This window comes from Nicotiana tabacum, chromosome 18 (genome assembly GCF_000715075.1).
Source record: "Nicotiana tabacum cultivar K326 chromosome 18, ASM71507v2, whole genome shotgun sequence".
Classification (NCBI taxonomy): Eukaryota; Viridiplantae; Streptophyta; class Magnoliopsida; order Solanales; family Solanaceae; genus Nicotiana; species Nicotiana tabacum.
This window is the reverse complement of record NC_134097.1, coordinates 123,933,853-123,961,515: the sequence shown is the minus strand read 5'-3', so window position 1 is coordinate 123,961,515 and position 27,663 is coordinate 123,933,853. Positions and strand designations below refer to the sequence as shown.

Here is a 27,663-nt window from a genome sequence, read left to right as displayed (position 1 = left end):
TGTTAATTAAGCGAAAGAAAAACTAATCTTGTCATACTACATGCATATCAAAAATATGAATTCTAGTTGATATAGAAGGATAAATGAGAATTCTAAGGTTGGAAAATGTGGATTATAGTTAATATTATTTTAGTTTTTACTTTTTTAAATATGAATTTAATTAATTTTTGGCCCACGGGCCAGCCCAGGCCCAGCCTCGGTCAAGCCTCAAGGGCCAGCTAGCTGACTTGGGTCGGGCTTATAAGCCTCAATTTTAAATGGGCTAAAATAATTCCAACCCAACCCTATCCAGGTAGCGGGCTGGGTTGGGCTGGCCTCATGGGCCAAGCCCATTTTAACGGCATTATCATTTGACCCTATACACTAGAAACCGCTCCTGTTTTGAGATTTTTACATGCTTGATCCTTTTTTAATTATTATTTAAATAAATAATAGCATTTCTCGTTTATTTCATAAAGCACTTTTTTTTTACATTTGTAGCAGATTATAAAAATTAGTCTCAATATTTAATAAATTAAGGGATTGCACTAATCAAGGAAGTACCTTTTTTCTTACTTTCTCTCTCTCCGTATTTTTTAGTTTTGTATCTCCATCAACGTATCTCGCTGATGGAGCCTTCATATACTCTGGATATTTCTTCTTCTCCTATTTAGCATTCACTAATTCACGCTTCCGATAATTTTCACGCGGATTTGCCGGTATTACGATCAATTTTCTTTATGGCGACAATAATTTTGATATGGAATATTTTACCTGATTGAACATCACAAAAAATAACTTTACTTAAGTTTATATTGTACAACATATTAAATGGAAAAATGGATTTTACGTAAGAGTATAAGGATATTATTAATAATACAAGCTTTATACAATAAATAAAATATACTACATGTGATTTCTAGTTACCACATTATATTCAATGAAGGTATACTTGAACTAACCTGCCGCATCTTGCATGCAAGCCATTAGTAAGGTCCCTCTGTGCGTTGATTTTAAAAAGCTGTCATCAACAACTACATTAGGGATGCAGCACTCCCACCCTAATTGATGTGTAGAGTGCCACATATACATATAAGAAGCAGCCGTCATCTGACTTTTCCAACCTTGTCACAGATCCAGGATTTGTATGCATTAACATATACAGAAACCTCGGCACCTTATTGTACGAATCGATTGGTTTACCTCTCAGCAGCTCGAAAGCTTTTTCCTTCGACCTCCATGCTTTCATATAGTTCAAATCAACTCCATGTTCCCTTTTGGTGTCACGTTGTATTTCTGTCGGAGTATACTCTAGTTTAGGATCATCTAACTTGTTCATTATCAAACTTCCAACAAGATTTGAGGTAGCCTGCCATTGTGAAAATAATCTGGAATTATTTTCATATGTGTGAACTTTTTCAAACTTTCTCACCTTAAATATATTCGAGGTGTTTAGGCTTGAGATTCCGTGAGCATTGATTATCCACACATACGAGATAATACCTGCAATATGATTATACTACATATATTAATAACTGTTTTGATTTCAATTATAAAATAACAATGTAACTTAGCTAAAAGCTAGTTTGAAACCTACTGATATAGACATAAAACAACCATAATTCCAAGTATAATTCGTGCATATACAAACCGAAAACACAAACGTTACTGTTAGTCTCTCAATGATACTAGCTGAAAAATATACATGTGTAATTTAAGTTTATTTCAGATAATATGTTGCATATTTTTAGTCCTTCTGCATCCTTTTATGAAACTGTTATATATTAAATTTCATACAACATGACATTAACTTCATGTTTACCTGGTCTTATTTGAACGCTCAACCTTAAATTGGAACTTCTCTTGGATTGCAAGATGTTTCATAACATTTTGCAGTACATCCTTGTTTTTGTATAACTGGCCTTCAATAACCTCTTGATGTTTATTGTTGTCAATAATACCATATTCATTGATCTGCATAACATCATAGTCCTCCTCATTTTCAGAACTAAAAAATTCAGTGGTTTCCAGATTGTCAACCATTGTCAAATTCAGAAAAACATTGAAGTTCGATTCGTTTACAACCGAATTCGAGCATGTACCATCATTAACTGACTCCTTCTTACTTATACACAAAGGATAATCAGTGAATGACAAATTTTTCCTTTTCAACTTCACGTACAAGCCCAAACTCCTGTCGTCGTATATATTTATTGGTGGAAAATTCAATATCCATCGTATCACTGTTTGCATCAACTCCAAGGATCTTTGATATCTCCGAACGAAAAGATTTAAAATCCCAATCTATATTGATCAACAAACCATCAACGCTAAAAATTTTAAACCTGTGTTGCATATCCCATTCCCCGCTATGTTGAACCAAAATAGTGATTTTGTTATCCATGGCAGAACAAATAAACCAAATATTTAGTTGTTTTCTTTCTGCTAGTTTGTTTCTCGTATAATATATGCAATATATAGAATGGGAGAGATTATTGCCGTTACGTATAACCCAATTATCAGACTCTAACTTAGGAATCATATTAATTGTGGAGCAGAATCCAAGTGAAACTGAAACTATAAAGGAAACGAAAGATTTTGATGCTTGATTTTAGGGGTATCTTTATAAGATTTCTTGCTAGAAATATAAATATTTAGTGGCCTAATGTGTAAAATACATTAGCTGCTACCCAAGTGGAATATTTCCTGAAATTTTGCCTACTTATGTTTTTTGCTCTTTTGTTTTTTAGTTAATCGATTTAGAAATTTAAGCTGATGGTCTACATTTCTTAAAGTCAAGTCACTTCTCCAGTTGGTACCAATTATCATCATTATTAATCACTTGTATCGGATTAACCCACATATTCTTAAAACCGCGTATAAATTTAATTATTATCCATTTAAAGGGTAAACAAGCATAATAATTTAAGTTTCCAAATTAAATAAAGTGTTGATTTCTTTGATCAAGAATAGGCTTAATTTCTCATTGGTTTAAGGGACATTAGTCCTTGAATATACGTTCCGTATACGTTTTTTAAGGGCCACGTTCCTCTTAAGAGAAATAAGAATGTTTCAAATGCTGGATCCCAATGTCCAGGAAATTAAGGGTGTGTTTGGAAAGTTACCGGGTAATTGGAATTGATTTAATTATTACGATAGTAATTACACAGCCTAATAATTACATAGTTGTGTAATTACAACGACTTGTTTGTTTGTCATAGTATAATTACAGTGTAATTACAAATTTACGGTTTGGTTGCACAAGTGTAATTACACAGTTAAATTAAATTTTAAATAAATTAATTATCAAAACTTAAAAGTTAATATAATAAATATATTCCTTATAAATTTTTATAAGTATAAATAATATTATATTTGATATTTAAGATATTTTTTTCATGAATATACATTAATTAGTAATCATATATTTATAACTAATATTGTAAAAATAGTTTATATATATATGTGTGTGTGGTAAAAATAAAATATTTTTCTATTTTTGACTCAGCAGGAGATGATACCAATAATTGCTATCAAGAAGAATACTTAAGTACTTTAATACCAAATGGCCTTCTACCACACATGTTTGTTGTCAAGTTTATTAATTCTTACATATGTTAGTGTCACCATATATATAATATACTAAGTTAAAATTGATCTTGCATTGCATATATATTGATTTTGAAAAAAAAAATATGCCCATCATGCTACTGAAAAAATTAGATCCGCCGAATAGTTTATGTAATGGCACATAGATGGTATATAGAAGTTTTGACAATAACATAATACATGGGAAAATTATGATACTGGTCAATATACTTCTAAGTATATTTTTATCCTCGAATTCAACTTTCGTCTTCCGAAACTAAAGAATATCCTTTTAAATTTGTGTGAAAATAATTTTAGGTATGTTTATATTTTACAAGTATGATAAATAAAGCACAAGAACAAACATCCTAAATATTAAACTATATTTATTGCAATATATTTTCTTGCACGAACAACTATATGTTGCACTTTCAAGAGTAATATCAATATTGACAACAAGAGTTCTGGTTATGGCAGAGCAACCAAAGCATTAGAAAGAAACATACACAAAAAACACATCATCTATAAAGAAGTGTCCAGTAAGATACCATCACATCAAATATTTTTAAACTGTAATACGTAATTATCTAACTAACATGACTAAATTGATCATTTGTGTAAGTTCTAATGATGTCCTTTCATTTTGAATTCACGTACTATGCTAATTTAATAATATTTTTTGGCTTTTAAATGATTTAAATATTTAAACCATCACATGTCATTAACGTGCAACGCACATTTATGGATACTAGTATACTAAAAAAACACAGACACAATTCTCGTGACCAAACTCTCTTAACTAATAGAATATTAAGCAATTATTTTCATTTATATTGTTAAAAGAACATAGAAAATTGATCGACGGCTACGCTTAACAGATTCGATTAATTAAATGCATTCAATTGACGATATAATTGCGTAAGTATATTGGATTCTCTAAAGCCACATACTTAATTGTTAATTATAGTATCAATTTCCCCCAATTATAATAATTTTCGCAATTAGTGGGATTTGACAGCTTTCACTTAAGCAATTGTGAACACACCGCCCTTCATAATTAAAATTTCTAATCCTATTAAATTTATATAGTGTCATTTAACATCCTTAATTATCGCTAAATCCATTTATAATATTCATGTGAACTTCTTTAATGATTGAGGAAATAATACAAGTAACACCTTAAAGGGGAAAAACTAAAATATGTAGTTAAAATTTCAGAACTAATGAAAAGTAAAATCTAATAAAACAAAATGGGACGAAGAAGTTCAGAAGAAAGACATAATAAAGTATAGAAACATAGATTTCACTTCTTATAAGATTTTGTTTCTTTTATTCTTGAAAGGAAACTTGTAATATTTCAATTTTTTTTACCTCCCTATATTTAATGCTAATTAAGAAACTCCCTCCAATTAAGGATTTTTCCTTCACAAACATAATCTCTCTCCTAAGATAGTTTAATGCATTGATAATTTTAGGCTATTTTTGAAGGTTTCAGAAATTTCTAACTACAACTCATTTTGCTCCTTGACTTCTAGGTTAAGTGGACTATTTCATTAAACAAGTTTAACATTTCATTAAGTAGTTAACTTGAGTTGTCCAAATTAGCAGCATTGTAAAGAAAAAGAAATGCTGCCAAAATATTTACTTTAAAAATAATGCTTATTAAAAAAAGGCAAGTTAGTGCACAAAATATTTTGCATTCACACAGGGTCTCGGAAAGAGCTGCACCCCAAAGGGTATGATGTAGACAACTTACTTTAATGCAAGTATTAGTGGTTGTTTCCACGGCTCGAACCCGTGGAATAATGCTAATTGTATGGAATAAATTCGCTTTTTCTTTCAGAAATGATAAATCAAAATGTGAAATTAATTTATTACAAAAAACGCCTAATTAGTATCGAACCCGCTGTAATATTATAAGAAAAAATAGATAAAACCAAAAAAGAAGTAAAAAGATGTGAACGGAGAATATATATCATTTCCTATTTCATGCACCTATTTCCCTCCCAAAAATTAATAATTGTCCAAATTAGTAGCATTGTAAACAAACTGTTAAATCCCATGTTTCTTCCCCCACTTTCCTCCCTCTTTCACTTTCACACACACACACAGTATAATAATTCATTTCACACTCATATTCCCTCCTTATAAATAAACTTCAACACTCTTTCTACAACTCAAATATTCAAAATCTTTAGGAAAAAAATGGCTTCTTCTTTCTCTCTAATTCCCTTTCTTGCTTTGTTTCTTGTTTCTTTTTCTCATATTGCTCTTTCATTATCATCAAAGTCTTTCTTGCCTTTTCATAAGCCTATAATAAACCAGAAAAAATTCCCAGTAACAATGGCTGAAAAATTTATCAGACAACTTAACTTGTTTCCTAAACATAATATCAATATTATTTCTTCGAATGATAATATTGCACTAGCCAATGAAGAGAGATTATTTGAAAAGAAATTGAATTTACCTTATCTTGGTGATTCTGGTGCAACTGTCCAAGACTTGGGTCATCACGCTGGTTATTTTCGTCTTGCACATACTAAAGCTGCAAGGTATTGATTTTATATTATGATTATATTTGAGAAAATGTCATTGTATAGCCGTTATCAAAATAATAGCCGAAAAAGTACATATTTTTTGTATATATATATATAGATATATATATATCCTATATGTTATACACAAAAGTTATACAAATTTTGTACCCTTTTTTGGCTATCGAATGTAAATAGTTTCTGGCGCAGACTAAAAGTGATATTTGCCCATTATATTTCAATGTCATTATTGAGTTTCTTTGATAGGAAGTGTTAGATTAACGGTAAAGTTGTCTCTGTGTGACCTATAGGTCATGGGTTTGAGCAGTGGAAGCAGTCACTAATGCTTCTATTAGGATAGGTTGTTTACATCATATTCCTAGGGTTACGGCACTTCTCCGGACACTGCGGAATGCTTTATCACCGGGCTTGTCTTTTATTGTTGAGTTTTTGTTTAATTGTTTTATTAATGCAAATGTTTTGTTTTGTTGTAGGATGTTCTATTTTTTCTTTGAATCGAGGAGCAACAAGAATGATCCAGTAGTGATATGGTTAACAGGAGGGCCAGGATGTAGCAGTGAATTGGCTTTGTTTTATGAAAATGGACCTTTTAAATTATCTGACAACATGTCTCTTGTCTGGAATGATTTCGGCTGGGACAAGGTTCTTGTTCTTTTCCTTTTTTTTTTCTTTTAATACTTTGTATATTTCGTTACTTAATATAAACAATTCATTTCAAGAAAAGTTGGGTTAGATATTTTGGATACGATAAAGAGCAAGTTGTTATATTAAACTTTTTTCAATCATGTAAAGTCTCTTTTTACCAACTAACTTATCTTCTTTGACGTTTTGCTCTTCATTAGTTGTGACTTAGTAGAAATTTTTATGAATTCAAAAGTAGTTCAACTCTTACTAACTTATATGACTTTTTTGTGCTAATTCTTCATTAGTTAAAAATATGAATAGTACTCATGTTAATTATTGTTAATTGTCAGGTCTCAAACCTTATATACGTTGATCAACCAACGGGAACTGGTTTCAGCTATAGTACTGATGATAGTGACGTTCGTCACAATGAAACGGGTGTAAGCAATGACCTTTATGACTTCTTACAGGTTTGCTCCCTTTTTTCTTTAATTTTTTTTGTTTGCTGTACTTTGAAATGGTAGATTAATGCTATTCTAAATATATGATGTATTTGACAATAGGAATTCTTCAAGGCACATCCTGATTATGTAAATAATGATTTTTACATTACTGGAGAATCATATGCTGGGCATTATATTCCTGCATTTGCTTCTCGTGTTAACCAAGGAAACAAAAACAAAGAAGGAATTAACATAAACCTCAAGGTACCTTTTATCTTTAATAGTATGTCATTCTTCAGTATTTTTCAACTTGTTGTTGTTGGACTTATGTGTATGCCTATTTGATCAGGGATTTGCCATTGGTAATGGACTAACCAACCCAGAAATCCAGTACAAAGCCTACACTGACTATGCATTGGACATGAAATTGATCAATCAAACTGATTACGACGCCATAAATGAATTATATCCACAATGTCAACAAGAAATTAGGCTTTGCGGTAACTCTTTATCCCACTTAGTGTTTATGTTAAACTGTCAGTATATCGAAGTTAAATTCAAAAAATAAAAAACAAACCTTTGAATCTCTTTCCCTTATCCTCAAGAACCTTTCCTTAAATGCAATAGAAAATATTCTTTACATGGTTGGCGAATATATTTGTAGGAAAAGGTAGTGATGATGCTTGCTTGAATGCATTTGGTCGTTGCACAAACATCTTCAACAGTATAATGGACGTTGTGGGCGATAAAAATGTAAGAATGCAGAACTTAATACTTTCTTTTTCAATGAGACAATGGTGTTATATAACTATAAACACGTTTTGTTTCTAACCATTACATGGATTTGTGACCTTAACCTGCAGTACTATGACATCCGCAAGATCTGTGAGGGGAACCTCTGCTATGACTTCTCGGGAATGGAAACTTACCTCAACGATGACCAAGTTAAGCAAGCCCTTGGTGTTCCCAACAGCATTGACTTTGTATCGTGTAGTTCTACAGTTTATCAGGCAATGGAGACGGACTGGATGAAGAATCTTGAAGTAGGTATTCCTTCACTTCTTGAGGATGGTGTCAATCTACTCATTTACGCTGGAGAGTATGACCTTATCTGCAACTGGCTTGGTAAGCTTCATTCACCTGTGACAGAAATAGATTCATATAATAATCTAAAAGGTACGAGCTAATGACTAAACTATTGTTTCTTGACATGGACAGGGAACTCAAACTGGGTGCATGCAGTGGAGTGGTCTGGGCAGAATAACTTTGCGGCTGCACCATCTGTTTCTTTCACAGTAGATGGTGAGGAGAAAGGAATTCAAAAGAGCTATGGACCTCTGACTTTCCTCAAAGTCAATGATGCAGGTCATATGGTGCCAATGGACCAACCTAAGGCAGCACTCGAAATGCTCCAGAGGTGGACTACTCAAGGCAAATTGTCCTAAGAAGATCATCTTGCTCACATGTGAAGCATCAATTTAAGAACCACACTTAACTGAAACAGATTTAACATTTTTCCAGCTTATAGTTCCATCAAAACATAGAAAATCATGTAGATACATTTCACCTGTTTATGAAATGTTTATATCTTTGAGGTGAATATATTCTTCTAAAATTGGATTAAAAATAATATATAGTGAAGCACACTGTTTGCTATTGAGATTTGTTATCCCCCTACCTTGGATTGTGCATCGCCCACTGTCGAAATAATTAATCATGTAAAACCTTTTGCATCTAAGATCTGCCAAGCATTTTTCACAAAAGGCTATTGGGGCAACAAACAGTTTTCTTGGTATAAGAAAAGGGCATACACAGGCAAATTCAACAAGAACTGAGAAAACATCTCAGCTATTCTGATTCATTATCAATCTTCAATATTCTTTTGCAATTTCCTCATGTGGAAGGAGGTTAAACAGAACAGCTAGACCAATATAACTAATCTATTTTTTAGCTTAACCAAGATCAAGAACTGGTTGTTTCAGTATTTTTCCCCAAACCTCAGGACGTAAGAACACTTTAAACCCTGAAATATTGATCAATACTTACAAAATTTTCATCCTTTTTTCCCCTCTTGTTGGTGAAGCTCAAGCAGTACGAGCACAACAAATTAATTGTCACAGCTAGGTGTATAACTTTATATAGTTTCTCTTGATAACCTATATTAACACATAGCTGATCGCAAAAACGAATACACAGCTGATCCAATGCCCTAACCCCTCTGACTCTGGTACAAGCTGTATTGACATACCAACTTAAAAGGAAATTTTACAATCAGATATTTGGACTAGTTTAAAAAACTGTGTGCTTGTCCCCTGCACCTACTGTGTTTTTTATTAAATTACCACCAAGATGAATACATGGCTGATCTAGGGCCCTATCTGTCTGGCTCAGATACAGACGTTTATCGACATTATACCCAACTTAAAAGAAAATTCTCTAGCTTGAAAGACAATATACTTATCACCTGCATTTCCTATCGGTTAAACCAGTTTAGTTACATCAAGATTGTTTTTTTTTTAAATCTAGATATCCTCTCTTTGAATAATTGAATAGCACATATAGCATGGGGCAGTTAGATGGCTCACTAAACAAATTTTGGGCTGCTCTCAAGATTGACTTCACATTCATTTAAAGCGAATATTTTCTGAAGAGACGTGCCCCATGATCTGCCAAGCTCAAACATGTGGTTAAAGGAGAAAGCTAATGCTTGACAAAAGATGCATTCATCTGTACACAAACATTAAGGCTGCTCAAGAAAAATTTCATACACAAACACCTGAATACAATAGCTACGAATCACCTTTTGCTCGATATAATTCCCTCAAGGTCTCAATCACAGGCTGAAAACCTGTCCGCAATGGCAAAACTGATACCACTCTTAGATGTCGTGCATTCCCATTCTTTGGTTGGGACAAGGTGACTTTCAACATTTCTCCTTCCAAAGCTCTACCCGCAGCTGCAGCTGCATAAAAACATTCTCACATCAGTCAGAAGAATTAAATCCTCTTCATAATGGCACACGAAAACATCAGAAGAATAATTGGATATAAGATTCTTGGACCGCCTTTGTCAGCCTAACGAAACACTTTCTCCATCCCAGTTTTGACTGGACACAAAGATATTAATTTGATTTATGTACTATGTTTAGCAATAATGGAAGAAAATACTAAAATAGTGGTTAAAGTTTAGTTTGAAGGAGAAAAATCTCAACAGAAATATGAAATTTGAATAGATTAATGAATTTGCAATAAAATCGTGTCAACCATTTTAGGACGTCTCAAAATGAAAAGACTGTCGTATAAATTGGGACGGAGAGAATAAGTTTCATCAGAATTTTCAATTTCTACAAAAATGTTTTCATATTTTGTATTTCTTTCTTTTAAAAAAAAAAAAGTCAATACTTGGAATGCAAGTTTAGTGATGTGACTCATGAAGCTGAAGTGGAAGTGAAGCTTGATACCCAAGTCATCCCTAAGAGAGGAAGTCTCAAGTATCTTGGGTCAATAATCCAAGGTAATGGAAAGATTGACAAGGGTGTCACATGTCGTATTAGAGTGGGGTGGATGAAATAGAGGCTCGCATCAGGCGTCTTGTGTGATAAGAATGTGCCACCAAGATTTAGAGGTAAGTTATATAGAGTGGTTGTTAGGTCGACTCTGTTGTATGAGGCGAGAGTGTCGGCCAATTAAGAACTCGCATGTCCAAAAGTCGAAAGTAGTGGAAACGAGGATGCTGAGATAGATATGTGGGCATACTTGGAGAGATAAAGATTAAGAATGAGGATATTCGAGATACGGTGGGAGTGGCTCCCGTGATGGACAAGATGCGGGAAGTGAGAAGGTGTGAGAGGTCGGCCATGGTGGCTAAGGAGAGGTAGAGGTAGGCAAAAAAAGCAATGGGAAGAGGTGATTAAGGCATGACATGGCACATATGTCACCAAGATATGTCACCAAGCAATGAGAGATAGAGGCTCGCATCAGGCGTCTTGTGTGATAAGAATGTGCCACCAAGATTTAGAGGTAAGTTATATAGAGTAGTTGTTAGGTCGACTCTGTTGATGAGGCGAGAGTGTCGGCCAATTAAGAACTCGCATGTCCAAAAGTCGAAAGTAGTGGAAACGAGGATGCTGAGATTGATATGTGGGCATACTTGGAGAGATAAAGATTAAGAATGAGGATATTCGAGATACGGTGGGAGTGGCTCCCGTGATGGACAAGATGCGGGAAGTGAGAAGGTGTGAGAGGTCGGCCATGGTGGCTAAGGAGAGGTAGAGGTAGGCAAAAAAAGCAATGGGAAGAGGTGATTAAGGCATGACATGGCACATATGTAGCTTACTGAGAGATAAGAGAGAATGGAGGTCGAGAATTAGAGTAAAAGGTTAGCAGATAGTCGAGCTTTTACTTTTTCAAACCTGTAGTATCATCATTGTTCGTGGATTTTTAGATCTCTACTACTACCGTTTGTCTCTTTTGCTTCGATTATCTTATTACTATGTTGTTGTTACTGCTTCTTGTTATTGCTCCATATTTCTTTTCAACTATGTTGTGACTATACTTTTCCCAAGTCTATCGGAAACCACCTCTCTATCTACACAAGAGAGGGATAAGGTCCGCATACATTCTACCCTCCCCCGAACCCACTTATGGGATTACACTGGATTTATTACATAACTACCAAAGCAAATGGGAAGCAAATTATAACTCTTAACATGATGATAGAAGCTAGGGAAAAATTGCATTTTTTATTTACTACTCCCTCTGTCCCAATTTATGTGGCACACTTCCTTTTTTGGGTTGTCCCAAAAAGAACGACATCTTCCTATATACAAAAATAATTTAACTTTAGACTTCTTGGTTCCCTTAACTAGATGATTTATAGCAACACAAATGTCCATTACTTGTTTTAGACCACGAATTTCAGAAGTTCTTCTCTTCTTTTTTAAACTTCGTGTCCTAGTCAAAGAAGTCACATACAGTGGGTCGGAGGGAATACTACTTATCTCAAGCGTAGATGAAAGTGACATTGTTAACTGCAAAATGTAATGCAACTGTAACAAGCTGAAGAAATGGGAAATAACAAAAAATATGGAAATTAATTTAAGTTTACCCGCAAAAGGATGAGTCTTGGCAAAATCAAAGAACTCATCAGCAGAGCAACCAAACAAAACCCTAGCCGCTCTATCAAACATTATCACCACAACCACCTTTTTGTCTGTAGCAATAGACATCTGCAAAAACCCAAAATTTCAACCAAAAAAAATAAAAATAAAAATTTAAAACATTGTAAAATTTTATTTAAACAATCAGGTCACTTATAAGGTGATACAGGTAAACATTAACTGATTACCAAGTAAAATTGATAAGTAACTTGTTATAACAACATTATACACTGATAGTGTATCTTCACACTGTGAGTACATATACTCACAATCAGGTCACTATAAGGTAAAAAAACTCAGAGGTGAATAATTTTTTTTTAAAAAAGGAAAGAAATTACTTACAAGGACACGAAAGAGGCGTTTGGAACCGGAAGGGGCAGGGTTGAAGAAGCCATTATTGTTAAAGTTGCAGTATTTGCAAAAGGGAAGTGAAGAATTGGGAAAATGGGTATTGGGAGAAGGGTCAGAGAGAGTTTTTTCACAAACTGAGCAGACTGTGTAGTAAAGGTTGCTGTGATCAATGGCTACAACCATGCAATTTATTGTTGCTGGTTTGTCTATTTCTGCAAATGGTCTTTTCGTGGGATTTGTTTGGTTATTGGAGGTATCAGGATTCATGTTCGAATGGGTTGCGGAAGATGAAAGCTGCTGAGTAAATAGTTGAATCTGGAATGGCGTGTCGGGACTTTTCCGGATACTAGTCGTGCGCCCGTTGCTATTTCAATTCGTATAAAGTTTTTAAAAATTAGAAAATAAAAGTTAAAGAAAAAGTGTAAATTCTTATAAATAATGATATCCTATTTAGCTAACTCATTAAGTAAACTCTTATGCAGCATTAAAAGTACTCAATCATCTCTATATTCATATAAAAATTTATTCCACTTATATAATTTTATTCGATTTCACAAGTTATTATGTTTTTATTTATATACTTCCTTCTTAGTTTTTAGGCACGTAATTTATGTGTGTACCATATATCAATAAATTTTAAAAATTAATAAATAATGCATTTGGATAACAAAATAAAATTAAAAAGTGTACGTTTATGAAAATAATGAAAGTTAATTCCATTTAGCTAGCTCAATCAAGGAAGAAATATATTTCATTATGAATTTTGGCGTTGTCTCTAATTATCCCAGTTATCTTATTTTCTTTTATACTCTTAATCATTTTTTGTTATTAATTGTTGAGTGTAGTTTTCAAATTTTATACATAAAAAAATCCTTGGAGAGAAAGCTATTTTTGTGTGTGATATAAAAATTGTACAAATATAATATCAACTGAATTAGAGCCATGTTATATTATTCAAAATTCTTAGCTTTGTAAACTTTTTAATATCAAGACTAACATAGTTCGAATAAGATAAGATTTAATAAATAAGTTATTAGTTTCTATTTTTACTTTTGGATATGAAACCAATTTTGTTTCAAAACCCCTACCTTTCAACTTCTTGATATTGATGTCCAAAATATCAGGACTTTCGAATAGTTCAATACAAAAGATTTAATAAGCAATAATTCTTTATTGATAGCAAAGTATTAAATATTATAAAATAATTAAATAATAAATTAATCAACGTGTAATATATATTTAAAGGGAAAAGACGACCAATATATAGATATGGATAAATCAATATTAATCAACATGGTTGCAACATAAATTGCATTACTGTATATACATTTCGTGTTGTGGCATATGATGAAGTCATTGTGATTTTCGATATTGTTTGAGTTAAGTGTAAAATTGTGCAATAGGTCTTTTTTTGTTTTTTTGTTTATCTGATTAAAAAATTTTAAAAAATCCTATCTCTTATTTCACTCTGTTATATCGCATGCTATTTCTGAATGATTGAGTTGATCGATAACATATTTGAATAAAATATTTAATAGTATATCCACATATATTTGTTTAGTAAAGATGGTGAATTTTGACTTCAAAACTAATACATATTGATTAATAAGTTCAAATATTAAGTATACAATTATCTTTAAACTTTTAAAAAAGTGTGAATATATATAAGTAAGTAACTTGTTTCTGCAGTGAACTAAAACTAATTTAAGCTAATTTTAATCTCCTAAAGAGTCATAAAATGAACGTGAAAGATATTAATTATACTTATGTTAGTACTTCAAACAAGGAAATAATTTATACGATGTAAAACTTAATCGATTATAAATTTCTAAATATTAGGAGTTTCTACCGAGTTCAAATAAGGAAGGATTTAAGGTCCAAAATTTTAGGTGATTTCAAATTCCTAACTATAGAAAAATAATGAAATGACTATTTTATCTAGTGTGAAATTAATCTTTAAAGGGTAAAAGGCGAACGACATTGCTAAGGGCCTTCGTGCTTTTGATATAGTATAGATTCGAAAGTTGTTTTACCAACATCAACTTATAATACGTACTGCAAATGTATAAGTCGCAATAAAGAATTGCAATTTATATATTGACTACTATATCAACAAATCCAAAATTTTCATAAGTGGAATCTGGGAAGGGTACAATATATGAAGTCTTACTCTCTATCTTGAAAGGCCAGAGAGGTTATTCTGGATAGACCCTCGGCTAAAGAAAAGATAAAAAGAATTAGTTGCAACAAGTAGTAACGATTGAAGCCAAGATAACAATTAAACGATTAAGCGATAGGTAGTAATAGCAATCTATATATAAATATAAGGCGTAATGGCTTCCTAGCCACTTAAACTTGTAGGGCTTTGAAAAACCGATACATAAACTTGCACCTTTCCCATTTGAACACTTCAACTTGATGTAATAAATATTAATAAACACATTTGACCGTTGACTGTGCCTATGTGGAAGCGTCGCAGCTGACATGGCTAAATTATGTGCAAATCACGCTGCAAAAGCGCGTGGATAATATTGTTTTTATTAAAAAAAATATGAGAACTGAAATAAAATACAAATGACACAGGAAAATCCCTTTCCCCTTCTAAATTCCCCTCCCTCCCACCTCTGTCGTCTTTCCCTTCTAAATTCAAAGTCAATAAGCCAAAATTTACTGAAGAGATTACCAAACCTAGAAAGGCCAAACATGTGGATGATCAAGGGAGGTGAAGATGTCATGGATTTTGGAGAGACGCTGCTCATAATCTCGCAAATCAATGAAATTGCCTTTTTTGAAATACCTTTACGAGCACGAGTCCTTCATCGTGTTTACACAAAATTGATTTCAAAAAGCGACCTCGACCTAGAACTTCTTTAAGCACCAGATTGTATGACGACGGCAAGTCGTGGAGGTAGTACCCATCGCCGACGCTTGTGTCGTTTTCGCTATCTTATTCCCTATTTTTACTCTTTCTTCTCCCTCTTTTTTTTGTCTTTGTTTTGTTCGACAATGAGTTTCGAGTTGTTTTTAGCTATTGTCTATTGTTTTGGGGGTTTTGGCAATGGGCTTGGAGAAGAATCAGTCGGAGTTCCGGCGAGGCTACTGTGAGAATTTGGGATGAGATGTATGAGAAAGAATGTAATTTGGCTATAATTGCATGAGGCTAATAAAATCCTTAGATAACCTAGAACATACACGTGTCAACAAAGTGTGACTGAATGAATGATGTGGCTATACAAAATATAAATTAAATCCATGTCAGCATCGATTGAGCAACACACACCATCACAAGTATTTATTAGTAGTCATATTTTCAAGTAAAGATGTTCAAATGGGAAACCCAAGAGTTCATATATCGGTTTTACAAACGGATGCAAGTTTAAGTGGCCAGAAAGCCATTTCGCCTGAATATAAAGCTGGGAAAAATATCAATGACGTGGCATCATTCCTAGACCACAAAATGTGATTTATCTTTTTTGCTGTTTTTTTTTCTTTTTTCTCCTATTTTGTTGTAAAAACTGCTTTATTCAACTTAAATATCCAAGAAGGAATGTGACGGTTGCAATTGTTAATGTATAGGAATGCAACGATTGCAACTCTTAATTAATGAAAATAATAGTGATAATTAAGATTACAAACAGATACTACCTTACAGTTACAAGTAGCAATTAAAGTATTAACAATTGCAATACTACACTCTTCCTCTTTAAACTCCATCTTTCGCTTCGTTTTTTGTGTGTGAAAGGTAAAGCTCAATAATATACTTACACTCAGCAAAGAAGAATTCATTTAAACTTGGAATTGATCTTCAAGAGAAGTCAATGTATAATTTGGGAGTTAAACTAAGGAGGACGATGAAGATTCTTATTATGCTCTTTGTGTAAACCAAAATTTCACAGGTATTAGAATTGTAACCTTTTTTGTTTCTTCTTTCCTTTTCTCATATTGTGCCTGTTTAGTGTATTTTTATTCTTGCGATGCGAAATTCCTTGTACTAAATTAATTGGGCTATAATTTCCATTTGTTCAGTCCTTGGGGTTAAAATTTTATTCTAATTTTGACTTCAGCAAATTACTTGACATGACAAGGTACCCGATTGACAAATATGTTGATGTTTTCAACTTTTATCTACAGAGATTGAAGCACTTTGTCACGATCCAAAATCTACTAAAAGTCGTGATGGCGCCGGACACCGCTGTCAGACAAGCCAACCATAAATACTTAATTAAATTCTCTTTTTAATAATTTTGAAAACTATGATTTTCATTCACTTTAACAAATAAAAGATAATCTTTACAGAATAATTAAAAATGTTTACAATTTAGAATTGAACAATCCCATAACCATCCCAAAATCTGGTGTCACAAGTGCATGAGCAGTTTTTAGGAAATAATATAATACAACAACTTTCCGGAATACAAATTGGACAAAAAAGAAAATACAGTACAATACTCTGAAGGAGACTCTGCTGGCTGCGGGTCGTCTCGAGAGGTGCAACTCACCTAAGTCTCGGTATCAACCATGCTGCTGCGCACAACTAGGCCACTAGACATACATGTGTCTGCGCAACAAAAATGCACAACAAATGTAGTATGAGTATAAAAATAACATGTACCTAGTAAGTATCCCGTCTAACCTCGAAGAAGTAGAGATGAGATGTCGACTTCGACACTTACTAGTGGTCCAATAATAATATATTAATAATGCGAATAATTATGGATTTATTAAAAATGGCAGTAAACTCAAGTAAGTCAAGAAACAAGTAAACATTCCTTTTTATATTTAGAAATCTCCAAATTCATAATCCATTATTTATCAATTTATCTCAGACCAGGGAGCCAATATCAATTTGTAAATCTCAAGCAAGCATTACAAGCATGCGCAAATTATGCTGAGGTCGTACGGACTGATCCAACAAATATTTAAAATGTGCACTGCCAGAGGGTCAAATGGCGCAAACCATAGATGCATCTATTTAATCTGCCGAGGTGTTCGTCCCGTTCCAAAATTAAACACACACAGATAGTCAATCAAGAAGTCATCAGGGAACAATTATCCAAGGAAATGAAAATTTCTCTTTTAACAGTTAAAAAAATGAGGTTAAACCTTTTAGAAAATTCATTTACTAATTCGATATGATTTAAGCAATTAAAATTGTCAATAAGATTATAAATATTTCAGGTATAATATGCTTTTGCGTCCTAGACTACCCGAACTTAAACATAATAGTAGCTACGCACGGACTCTCGTCACCTCGCGTGTACGTAGCCCCCACAAATAGAAGCACATAACCAATTATTTCACCTATGGGGGCAATTCCCTCTTAAAAGGTTAGAAAGGAGACTTACCTCGCTCTGAAGTTCCATAATCAGCGTTCCACGCCCTTCCGAAGGCTCAAGTCGATGCACAACGCTCCAAAACTAGCCAATAATTACGCAAACTCATTAATTTATGCTAAATTACTCATAATAATCCAATTCATAACAATTTCGAACCCCGATCAAAAATTTGACAATATTGCCCTCGTGCCCACGTGCCCGGATTCCGAAATATTTCGAAGATAATCTTTAGCCATAACCTCACGAACTCAAGTATATAATTTACTCCCAATTTCGTGCCCAAAATCGTGGTAAAAATCCAAGAATACCAAATTTTTAGGTTTTTCTTCAAAACCCCAATTTCCACTATTTTCTATGATTTTCCATGTTAAAATTTAGATATAATCTAAGTAATTAACTTGCAATAGGTGGGAATCACTTACCTTGACATGGATGATGAAAATGGAGCTCCAAAATCGCTCCTAGGTCGGCTCCCATGGAGGAAATGAGATGACATGAGCCAAATCCATTTCTTTACACTTATACACTGCCCAGACGACTCTTCTTCGTGTTCGCGAGACCCCCATCGCATTCACGAAGAAGAAAATTCCCAAAAACCATTTTCCAAACTCTTCTTAGACAGCCTCTAGTATAATGGCCATAACTTTTTGTACAAAACTTTAAATGATAAATGGTTTACCTTTTTAAAAACTATAAACCAAGATCTACAACTGTAATGTTTTGGTCATCTCCCAATTCCTTATAGATTTCGAGATATAAGCCTTCAAAGTCAGCCCTATGCAACAAAAATTTCTTCTTCATCTTCTCGGACAGCCTGTAGTGTACTAGTCATAACTTTTTATGCACAAATTCAAATGCTAAATGGTTTACCTTTCTGAAAATTAGACACACACGGCTACAACTTTTCTTTTTGAATCATCTCCAAATTCTTTATAGATTGTGAGATATGAGCCTCCGAAGTCAGACCTGTGCAACAGAGAATTCCTTCTTTGCGAACGCGAGGATCTCTTCGTGAACGCGAAGAAGAAAGTCCTTGAAGCCAAATCCTTCTTCGCGAACGCGAGAGGATCCTCGTGAACGCGAAGAACAACACCAGACACCAACATTAGCTATTGTAAAACAGCCTGAAATGATCCGAAACCACCCTGAAACACACCCGAGGCCCCCGGAGCCCCATCGAATCACACAAACCAGTCCCATAACATAACACGGACCTCCTCGAGGCCTCAAATCACATCAAACAACATCGAAATCATGAATCGCACTCCAATTCAAGCTTAATGAACTTTAGAATTTCAAACTTCTATATTCGATGTCGAAATCTATCAAATTACGTCCGATTGACCTCAAATTTTGCACACAAGTCATATTCGACATTACAGACCTACTCCAACTTCCAGAATTAGAATCCGACCCTGATATCAAAAAGTCCACTTCCGGTCAAATTTCTCAAAAACCTTCAAATTTCTAACTTTCGTCAAATGACCCCAAAATGACTCACGGACCTCCAAATTCACTTCCGATCGAGCTCCCAATACCAGAATCACCATACGGAGCTATTCCCAGACTCGGAATCCCAAACGAACATCGATAACACTGAAATGCACTTCAACCCAAACTTATGAAATTCTTCCATAAATGCTAACTTCCACAATAGGTGCCGAAATGCTCACGGGTCATCCAAAACCCGATCCGGACATACGCCCAAGTCCAAAATTATCATACGAACCTGTTGGAACCTTCAAATCTCGATTCCGAGGTCGTTTACTCAAAAATCAAACCTTAGTCAATTCTTTCAACTTAAAACTTCGGAAATGAAAATTTTCTTTTCAAATCAACTCTGAACTTCCCGAAATTCAATTCTGACCATGCGTGCAAGTCATAATGCGTGAAGTGAAGCTATTCATGGCCTCAAACTGCCGAACGACGCACTAGAGCTCAAAACAACCGGTCAGGTCGTTACTTTCTCTCCCACTTAAACATAAGTTCGTCCTCGAACTTGCTGAGAATTGCGATGGAGTTATCCAAAATCACTGCTTAACACCTCAAGCACCTACTCGTGCTACCACGACTCAGTTGAGCACATTAGCTCGAGCAAAATCTGAAGATATTCTCTATTATTCAAGCAAACAAGCTTAAAGCCAAATTCCAACATCTGGAATTCTTTGTTAGACCTGCTTCCAACATACGAGCACCGTGTCAATCACTACACGATGCACCGAGGCATGACTGCATACCTCTTCTGAATTCACACTATGCGCTGCATAACTCATATGACCATAATAACATCCTCTGATAACAATATCTGAAATTTCCACGATTCTGATGTTCCCATTGCACTTCATGACATACATAGATGTTGCTCTAACTCTTACAATACCGCCACGATGGAAGAAACATGTAAAATTCATAACCAACTGTCGAGTCAACAATCGTTGAGTCTGTACCCCTGACAAGAACCATTACCTCATTCTTAACCAAATAATGGTATTTGCTTTTTAATACACTTCATATAGTCCGATTGCACTGATCCTAGATCCAAAAATCTTGTCTCACCTAGTACGAACTGCTCAGGCAATAAGCCGCCCCGGACATGATCAAAAGTCCCATATGATGCCATAGCGTGCTAATAGGCTACAACCTCAAACGTGATACATGAAGAAAATGAAATCTGGAAGGGACTACTCAACTCGCAACTAATATGAGCTTTCCTCAGAAAATGGGAAACAAAACACACAAAAGATAAAAAAAAATATAAACTGTATTCAACATCACACTGTTGGGGCGTGCAACCCGATCCAAACAACATACCCGTGGCGGCGTGCCACCGGATCCACACATAAAATTCGCATAAGGAGATCCACATCGACCTAAATTGCTCATTATTACAAAATACTAAATATCGATCACAAGCACGCTAAGTGCATATTACCAAACCTGGAGAGACATATAGTGTCATAAGCTACAAAACTCAAGCACAACTGAGGTGCGATATATGATTTGGATCTCAAGAGCCATCCTGCTCATATGACACTATCGCTACGCGAAACCTCAATGCATAAGAAATTTATCAAGTTGTTTCACAATTCACACGGCACAATGTAATAATACATGAAATAGCTGACGACGAAACAACATCCCACGTTCGAATACTCCTTCATAAGGAACGCTATGCTAAAATGAACACATCTAGCTTGATATAGAGCCCACATTCATATTTAAATCTATCCACAGACTTCAAGCCGATTCTGATCGCACCGCACTAGCCGTCAACATTAGAAACACATATTCAATCCTGAACGATCGTACCCCACGATATCTGACAGCCGCTTCTCCAATACTTTTGCACAATAACCTGCCTCAAAGGTGAATCGTGGAAGATCATAACACCTATGAACTTAGCATATCCAATCGAGGACGATGATACCACGTCGCAGATGAAAATTCCACCATACTTGAAAACACCAGTTTCGTTACTCCATCAATCCAAATCTAAACATTCATAGGCCAACAGCTTTTCCTCTGTCGAAAATGAAATACCGAATCTCTGAATCATGTACTGAGTAGACCTCCTTCCAAGTCATTCACTGCCCCTAACACATAGGTAAGTATCATTATCACGTCAATACTATGTGATAACCAATCATGAGCAATCATAGCAATCTGCGCATAACCTATAAGCTCTCAGAAGTGCAACTACCGAGCTGAAATGACAGAATATCCTTCCGCCAGGTGACGACAATAGCCCAATCCACTATGTAGGGAGTACCTTGCTGCACCACATCTTGTAGTACCACTAAAATTATTCAATTCTCGATTTATAATAAGCGCTTCGCATCGCGTAAGATTGAGTAGGAAAGAAACAAGGGCATAAGCCTCAAAGGATCAAATCGCACGATGAGGAATCAAGAAGGGAAGTACTCTTAACAGCCCTGTAGCCTCTTGAAGATAAGTACAGACGTTCCCGTACTGATCCGCAAGACTCTACTAGACTCGCTCATGACTCATGAGACCTAAGGGAACCTAGTGCTCTGATACCATGTTGTCACGATCCAAAATCCACTAAGGGCCATGATGGCACCGGACACCACTGTCAGGCAAGCCAACCATAAATACTTAATTAAATTTTCGTTTTAATAATTTTGAAAACTATGATTTTCCTTCACTTTAACAAATAAAAGGTAATTTTTACAGAATAATTAAAAATGTTTACAATTTAGAATTGAACAATCCCATAACCATCCTAGAATCCGGTGTCACAAGTGCATGAGCAGTTTCTAGGAAGTAATGTAATACAACAACTGTCCGGAATACAAATTGGATAGAAAAGAAAATACAGTACAATACTCTGAAGGAGACTATGCTGGTTGCGGTCGTCTCAAAAGGTGCAGCTCACCTAAGTCTCCGTATCAACCATGCCGTTGCGCCCAACTAGGCCACTAGACATATATGTGCCTGTGCAACAAAAATGCACAGCAAGTGTAGTATGAGTACAAAAACAACGTGTACCCAGTAAGTATCTCGTCTAACCTCGAAGAAGTAGAGACGAGAGGTCGACTTCGACACTTACTAGTGGTCCAATAATAATATATTGATAATGCGAATAATCATGGATTTATTAAAAACGACAGTAAACTCAAGTAAGACAAGAAACAAGTAAACATTCCTTTTTATGTTTAGAAGTCTCCAAATTCATAATCCATTATTTATCAATTTATCTCAGACGAAGGAGCCAATATCAATTTGTAAATCTCAAGCAAGCATTACAAACATGCGCAAATCATGTCGAGGTCGTACGGCCCGATCCAGCAAATATTTAAATTGTGCACTGCCAGAGGGGCGAATGGCGCGAACCATAGATGCATCTATTTAATTTGTCGAGGCTTTTGGCCCGTTTCAAAATTAAACACACATAGACAGTCAATCAAGAAGTCATCAGGGAACAATTATCCAAGGAAATGGAAATTTCTCTTTTAACAGTTAAGAAAATGAGGTTAAACCTTTTAGAAAATTCATTTACTAATTCGATATGATTTAAGCAATTTAAATTGTCAATAAGATTACAAATATTTCAAGTATAGCATGCTTTTGGGTCCTAGACTATCCGGACTTAAACATAATAGTAGCTACGCACGGACTCTCGTCACCTCGCGCGCACGTAGCCCCCACAAATAGAAGTACATAACCAATTATTTCACCTATGGGGGCAATTCCCTCTTACAAGGTTAGAAAGGAGACTTACCTCGCTCAGACGTTCCATAACCGGCGTTCCACGCCCTTCCGAAGGCTCAAGTCGATGCACAACGCTCCAAAACTAGCCAATAATTATGCAAACCCATTAATTTATGCTAAATCACTCATAATAGTCCAATTCATAACAATTTCTAAGCCCGATCAAAAAGTTGACAAAATTGCCCTCGTGCCCACATGCCCGGATTTCGAAGTTTTTCGAAGATAATCTTTAGCCATAACCTTACGAACTCAAATATATAATTTACTCTTTCGTGCCCAAAATCGTGGTCAAAATCCAAGAATACCAAATTTCTAGGTTTTTATTCAAAACCCCTATTTTCACTAATTTCCCATGATTTTCCATGTTAAAATTTAGATATAATCCAAGTAATTAACTTGCAATAGGTGGGAATCACATACCTTGACATGGATGATGAAAATGGAGCTCCAAAATCGCTCCTAGGTCGGCTCCCATGGAGGAAATGAGATGAAATGAGCCAAATCCATTTATTTACACTTAAACACTGCGCAAACGACTCTTCTTCGCGTTCACGAGACCCCCATCGCGTTCGCGAAGAAGAAAATTCCCAAAAACTATTTTCCAATCTTTTCTTAGATAGCCTCTAGTATAATGGCCATAACTCTTTGTACAAACTCAAAATAGAAAATGGTTTAACTTTTTGAAAACTAGAAACCAAGATCTACCACTTTCTTGTTTTGGTCATCTCCCAATTCTTTATAAATTTCGAGCTATAAGCCTCCAAAGTTAGCCCTATGCAACACAAATGTTTTCTTCATCTTCTCGGATAGCTTGTAGTGTACCAATCATTACATTCTGTACACAAATCCAAATGCTAAAAGGTTTTATTTTTCTAAAAACTAGGCACAAAGGGCTACAACTTTTATTTTTGGATTATCCCCAAATTCCTTATAGATTGCGAGATATGAGCCTCCAAAGTCAGACCTCTGCAACAGAGGTTTCCTTCTTTGCGAATGCAAGGATCTCTTCGCAAACGCGAAGAATAAAGTTCCTGAAGCCAAATCCTTCTTCGCAAACGCGAGAGGATCCTCGTGAAAGAGAAGAACAACACCAGACACCAGCATCAGCTATTGCAAAACAACCTTCAATGATCTGAAACTACCCCGAAACACACTCGAGGTCCTCGGGGCCCCGTCGAATCACACAAACCAGTCCCATAACATAACACGGACCTGTTCGAGGCCTCAAATCACATCAAACAACGTCGAAATCATGTATCGCACTCCAATTTAAGCTTAATGAACTTTAGAATTTCAAACTTCTATATTCGATGCCGAAACCTATCAAATTACGTCTGATTGACCTCAAATTTTGCACACAAGTCATATTCGACATTACAGACCTACTCCAACTTCCGGAATCAAAATCTGACCCCGATATCAAAAAGTCCACTTCCGGTCAAACTTCTCAAAAACCTTCAAATTTTCTAACTTTCGCCAATTGACTCCAAAATGACTCACGGACCTCCGAATTCACTTCCAATCGCGCTCCCAATACCAGAATCACCATACGGAGCTATTCCAATACTCGGAATTCCAAACGGACATCGATAACACTGAAATGCACTTCAACCCAAACTTATGTAATTCTTCCATAAATGCTAACTTCCATAATATGTGCTGAAACGCTCACGGGTCATCCAAAACCCGATCCGGACATACGCCCAAGTCCAAAATCATCATACGAACCTGTTGGAACCTTCAAATCCCGATTCTGAGGTCGTTTACTCAAGAATCAAACCTTAGTCAATTCTTTCAACTTAAAGCTTTTCGAAATGAGAATTTTCTTTCCAAATCAACTCCGAACTTCTCGAAATTCAATTCTGACCATGCGTACAAGTCATAATGCCTGAAGTGAAGCTACTCATGGCCTCAAACTTCCGAACGACGCGCTAGCGCTCAAAATGACCGGTCGGGTCATTACATTCTCTCCCACTTAAACATACGTTCGTCCTCGAACGTGCTGAGAATTGCGCTGGAGTTGTCCGAAATTACTGTTTAACACCTCAAGCACCTACCCGTACTACTACGACTCAGTTGAGCACATTAGCTCGAGCAAAATCTGAAGATATTCTTTATTATTCAAGCAAACAAGCTTAAAGCCCAATTCCAACATCCAGAATTCTCTGTCAGTCCTGCTTCCAACATACGAACATTGTGTCAATCATTACACGATACACCGAGACATGACTACATACCTTTTCTAAATTTACACTATGCGCCGCATAAAAAAGATTAATTTTACAAGAGTCGTATGGTACAAAGCGAGAATATCTCAAAATCAGATTAAATAGTCCAACACTCCATCTTGCAGTTATATCACCCAACTCATGTAATTCACTATTGATTCATGTAACTTAGTTATTTCTCAGTTTGTTCCAAGTGAAACCACATATTCTTAAAACCACTTATAAGTTTAATTGTTATCCAATTTTAAGGGTAAACAGTTTGGCGCCCACCATGGGGCTAAGGATAATAGTGATTGCCTAGTACAACTTTTCGTGACACACACTATTTTACGCTTGTTCTTTGAAGTGTCTTTGATTACAGGATTGAAAGATTTCAAACTCTCAGTCAGCACCTCAACATATTGACAATTATCTCAGACACCACGGCGAGAATAAGAACATTGCATAGGAAACGTTGCACTCCCTACTGGCCTCGATGGAGTTTTGGCTGCAGACCTAATCAATGTCAGTTCATATGTAGCCATCAATGAAAATGTGGCCATAGATCCCACAAGCAGTGTTCGTGGGGGTACCCGATCAACTACTCAAAATGCCCATGGCGGTGAAGATAGCGGGATTAGCCTGCGAGTAATCTTCGAAATGTTGCAGGCTTAGCAGGCAGCAATAGCTCAGCTCCAAAATCAGAACCACACATCGAGAAAGATCGAACTTGAGTCATCCCAAGAAGTTGTGCACATGGTCGAATCGACTTCGAGAAAATCGAATGAGAAGGAATCGGAGACAAATCCCGCTATCCTAAAAATGCTCGAAGAGTTGACGAAGTGAATTGAGATAAGAGAAAAGAAGATCGAGGAAAATGATAAGAAGGTAGAAACCTATAACTTTAGGGTCAACCAAATCCTGGGGGCACCACCGATATTGAAAGGGCTAGATTCTAAAAAGTTTGTGCAAAAACCCTTCCCCTCAAGTGCGGCTCAGAAGCCAATCCCCAGAAGTTCTGTATGCCCAAGATTCCTAAGTATAACGGGACGATTGATCCAAATGAACACGTCACCTCGTATACGTGTGCCATCAAACTAAATGACTTGGAAGATGACAAAATTGAATCCGTATTGCTGAAGAAATTCGGGAAGACTCTATCGAAGAGTGCCATGATATGGGATCATAATTTACCGCCCAATTCTATTGATTCGTTTGTTATACTTGCATATTCTTTTATAAAGGCACATGCCAGAGCCATTAAGGTTGCAACAAGAAAGTCAGACCTTTTCAAGGTAAGGCAGAAAGATAACGAGATGCTTAGGGATTCGTATTTTGGTTCCAAATGGAGAGAATGGATTTTCCACCGGTCACCGATGATTGGGTTATTCATGCTTTCACTCAAGGTCTCAACATTCAGAGTTCCATAGCTTCAAAGTAGTTGAAGCAAAATTTGATCGAGTATCCAGCTGTCACTTGGGCTGATGTACATAATCGATATTAGTCGAGGATCAGGGTCAAGGATGATCAACTAGGGACTCTTTCAGGGTCCATTTATCCTAACAAGCTCGTGGATAGAATCAAGAGGGATATCGATTGAGAGCCAAGGTCGAATAGAGATTGATATCAACCATACAATGGAGACCATAGAGGCAGTGAGTTCGTACAAAACTTTGCACGGGATGAGAGGAGAAATGATCGAGGTCAAATTTCACGGGGGTTCATGATCAAGGGTGGTTTTGATAGGGATGTCGGGCCCAAAGAAGTTCCATGATTGTCGGAATATAACTTCAGTGTAGATGTATCAACCATCATATCAGCCATCAGATGTATCAAGGATACTAGATGGCCTCAACCTCTGCAGACCGATCCGGCCCAGAGAAACCCCAACCAAATATGCAAGTATCATGTCACCCATGGTCATAAAACAGAAGATTGCAAGCAGCTAAGCGAGGAAGTGGCCCAATTATTTAACGAGGGGCATCTTCGAGAATTCTTAGGCGGTCGGGCCAAGAATCACTTCAAAAATAGAGATTCCAGTAGGCAGAACGAGTAGGAGGAGCCACAACACGTGATATACATGATCATTGGAGGGGTCGATATTCCTCAAGGACCAGTATTTAAACGCACCAAGGTTTCAATCACAAGGGAAAAGCAAACTCGGGACTACTTTCCGGAAGGGACCTTGTC

General features: G+C 35.6%; 2 protein-coding genes across 4 annotated transcripts; one reads left to right on the top strand and one right to left on the bottom strand.

The window, feature by feature from the left end:
• The first annotated feature begins 5,772 nt into the window (after positions 1-5,772).
• LOC107824458 (serine carboxypeptidase-like) lies at positions 5,773-8,799 on the top strand. The gene is given in 8 exon segments (NM_001326133.1): positions 5,773-6,119; positions 6,596-6,764; positions 7,097-7,216; positions 7,310-7,453; positions 7,539-7,689; positions 7,854-7,942; positions 8,053-8,314; positions 8,408-8,799. Coding segments are annotated over 8 exon segments (1,509 nt in total). The 3' UTR covers positions 8,635-8,799.
• Positions 7,965-13,070, bottom strand: LOC107824459 (uncharacterized). 3 transcript variants are annotated; one of them, XM_016651219.2, is made up of 4 exons: positions 12,690-13,063; positions 12,296-12,416; positions 9,990-10,151; positions 7,965-8,329 (listed from the first exon to the last, which is right to left on the bottom strand). In XM_016651219.2, exons 1-4 carry the CDS (start codon positions 12,963-12,965, stop codon positions 8,322-8,324), a joined length of 567 nt encoding a protein of 188 aa, XP_016506705.1. In that variant the 5' UTR covers positions 12,966-13,063; the 3' UTR covers positions 7,965-8,321. The 3 variants fall into 3 exon arrangements, with proteins under 3 accessions (XP_016506705.1, XP_075093332.1, XP_075093331.1); XM_075237231.1 differs by having other exon boundaries at positions 8,198-8,329; positions 9,966-10,145; positions 12,690-13,070; XM_075237230.1 differs by having other exon boundaries at positions 8,198-8,329; positions 9,966-10,151; positions 12,690-13,067.
• Between the last annotated feature and the right edge of the window lie 14,593 nt (positions 13,071-27,663).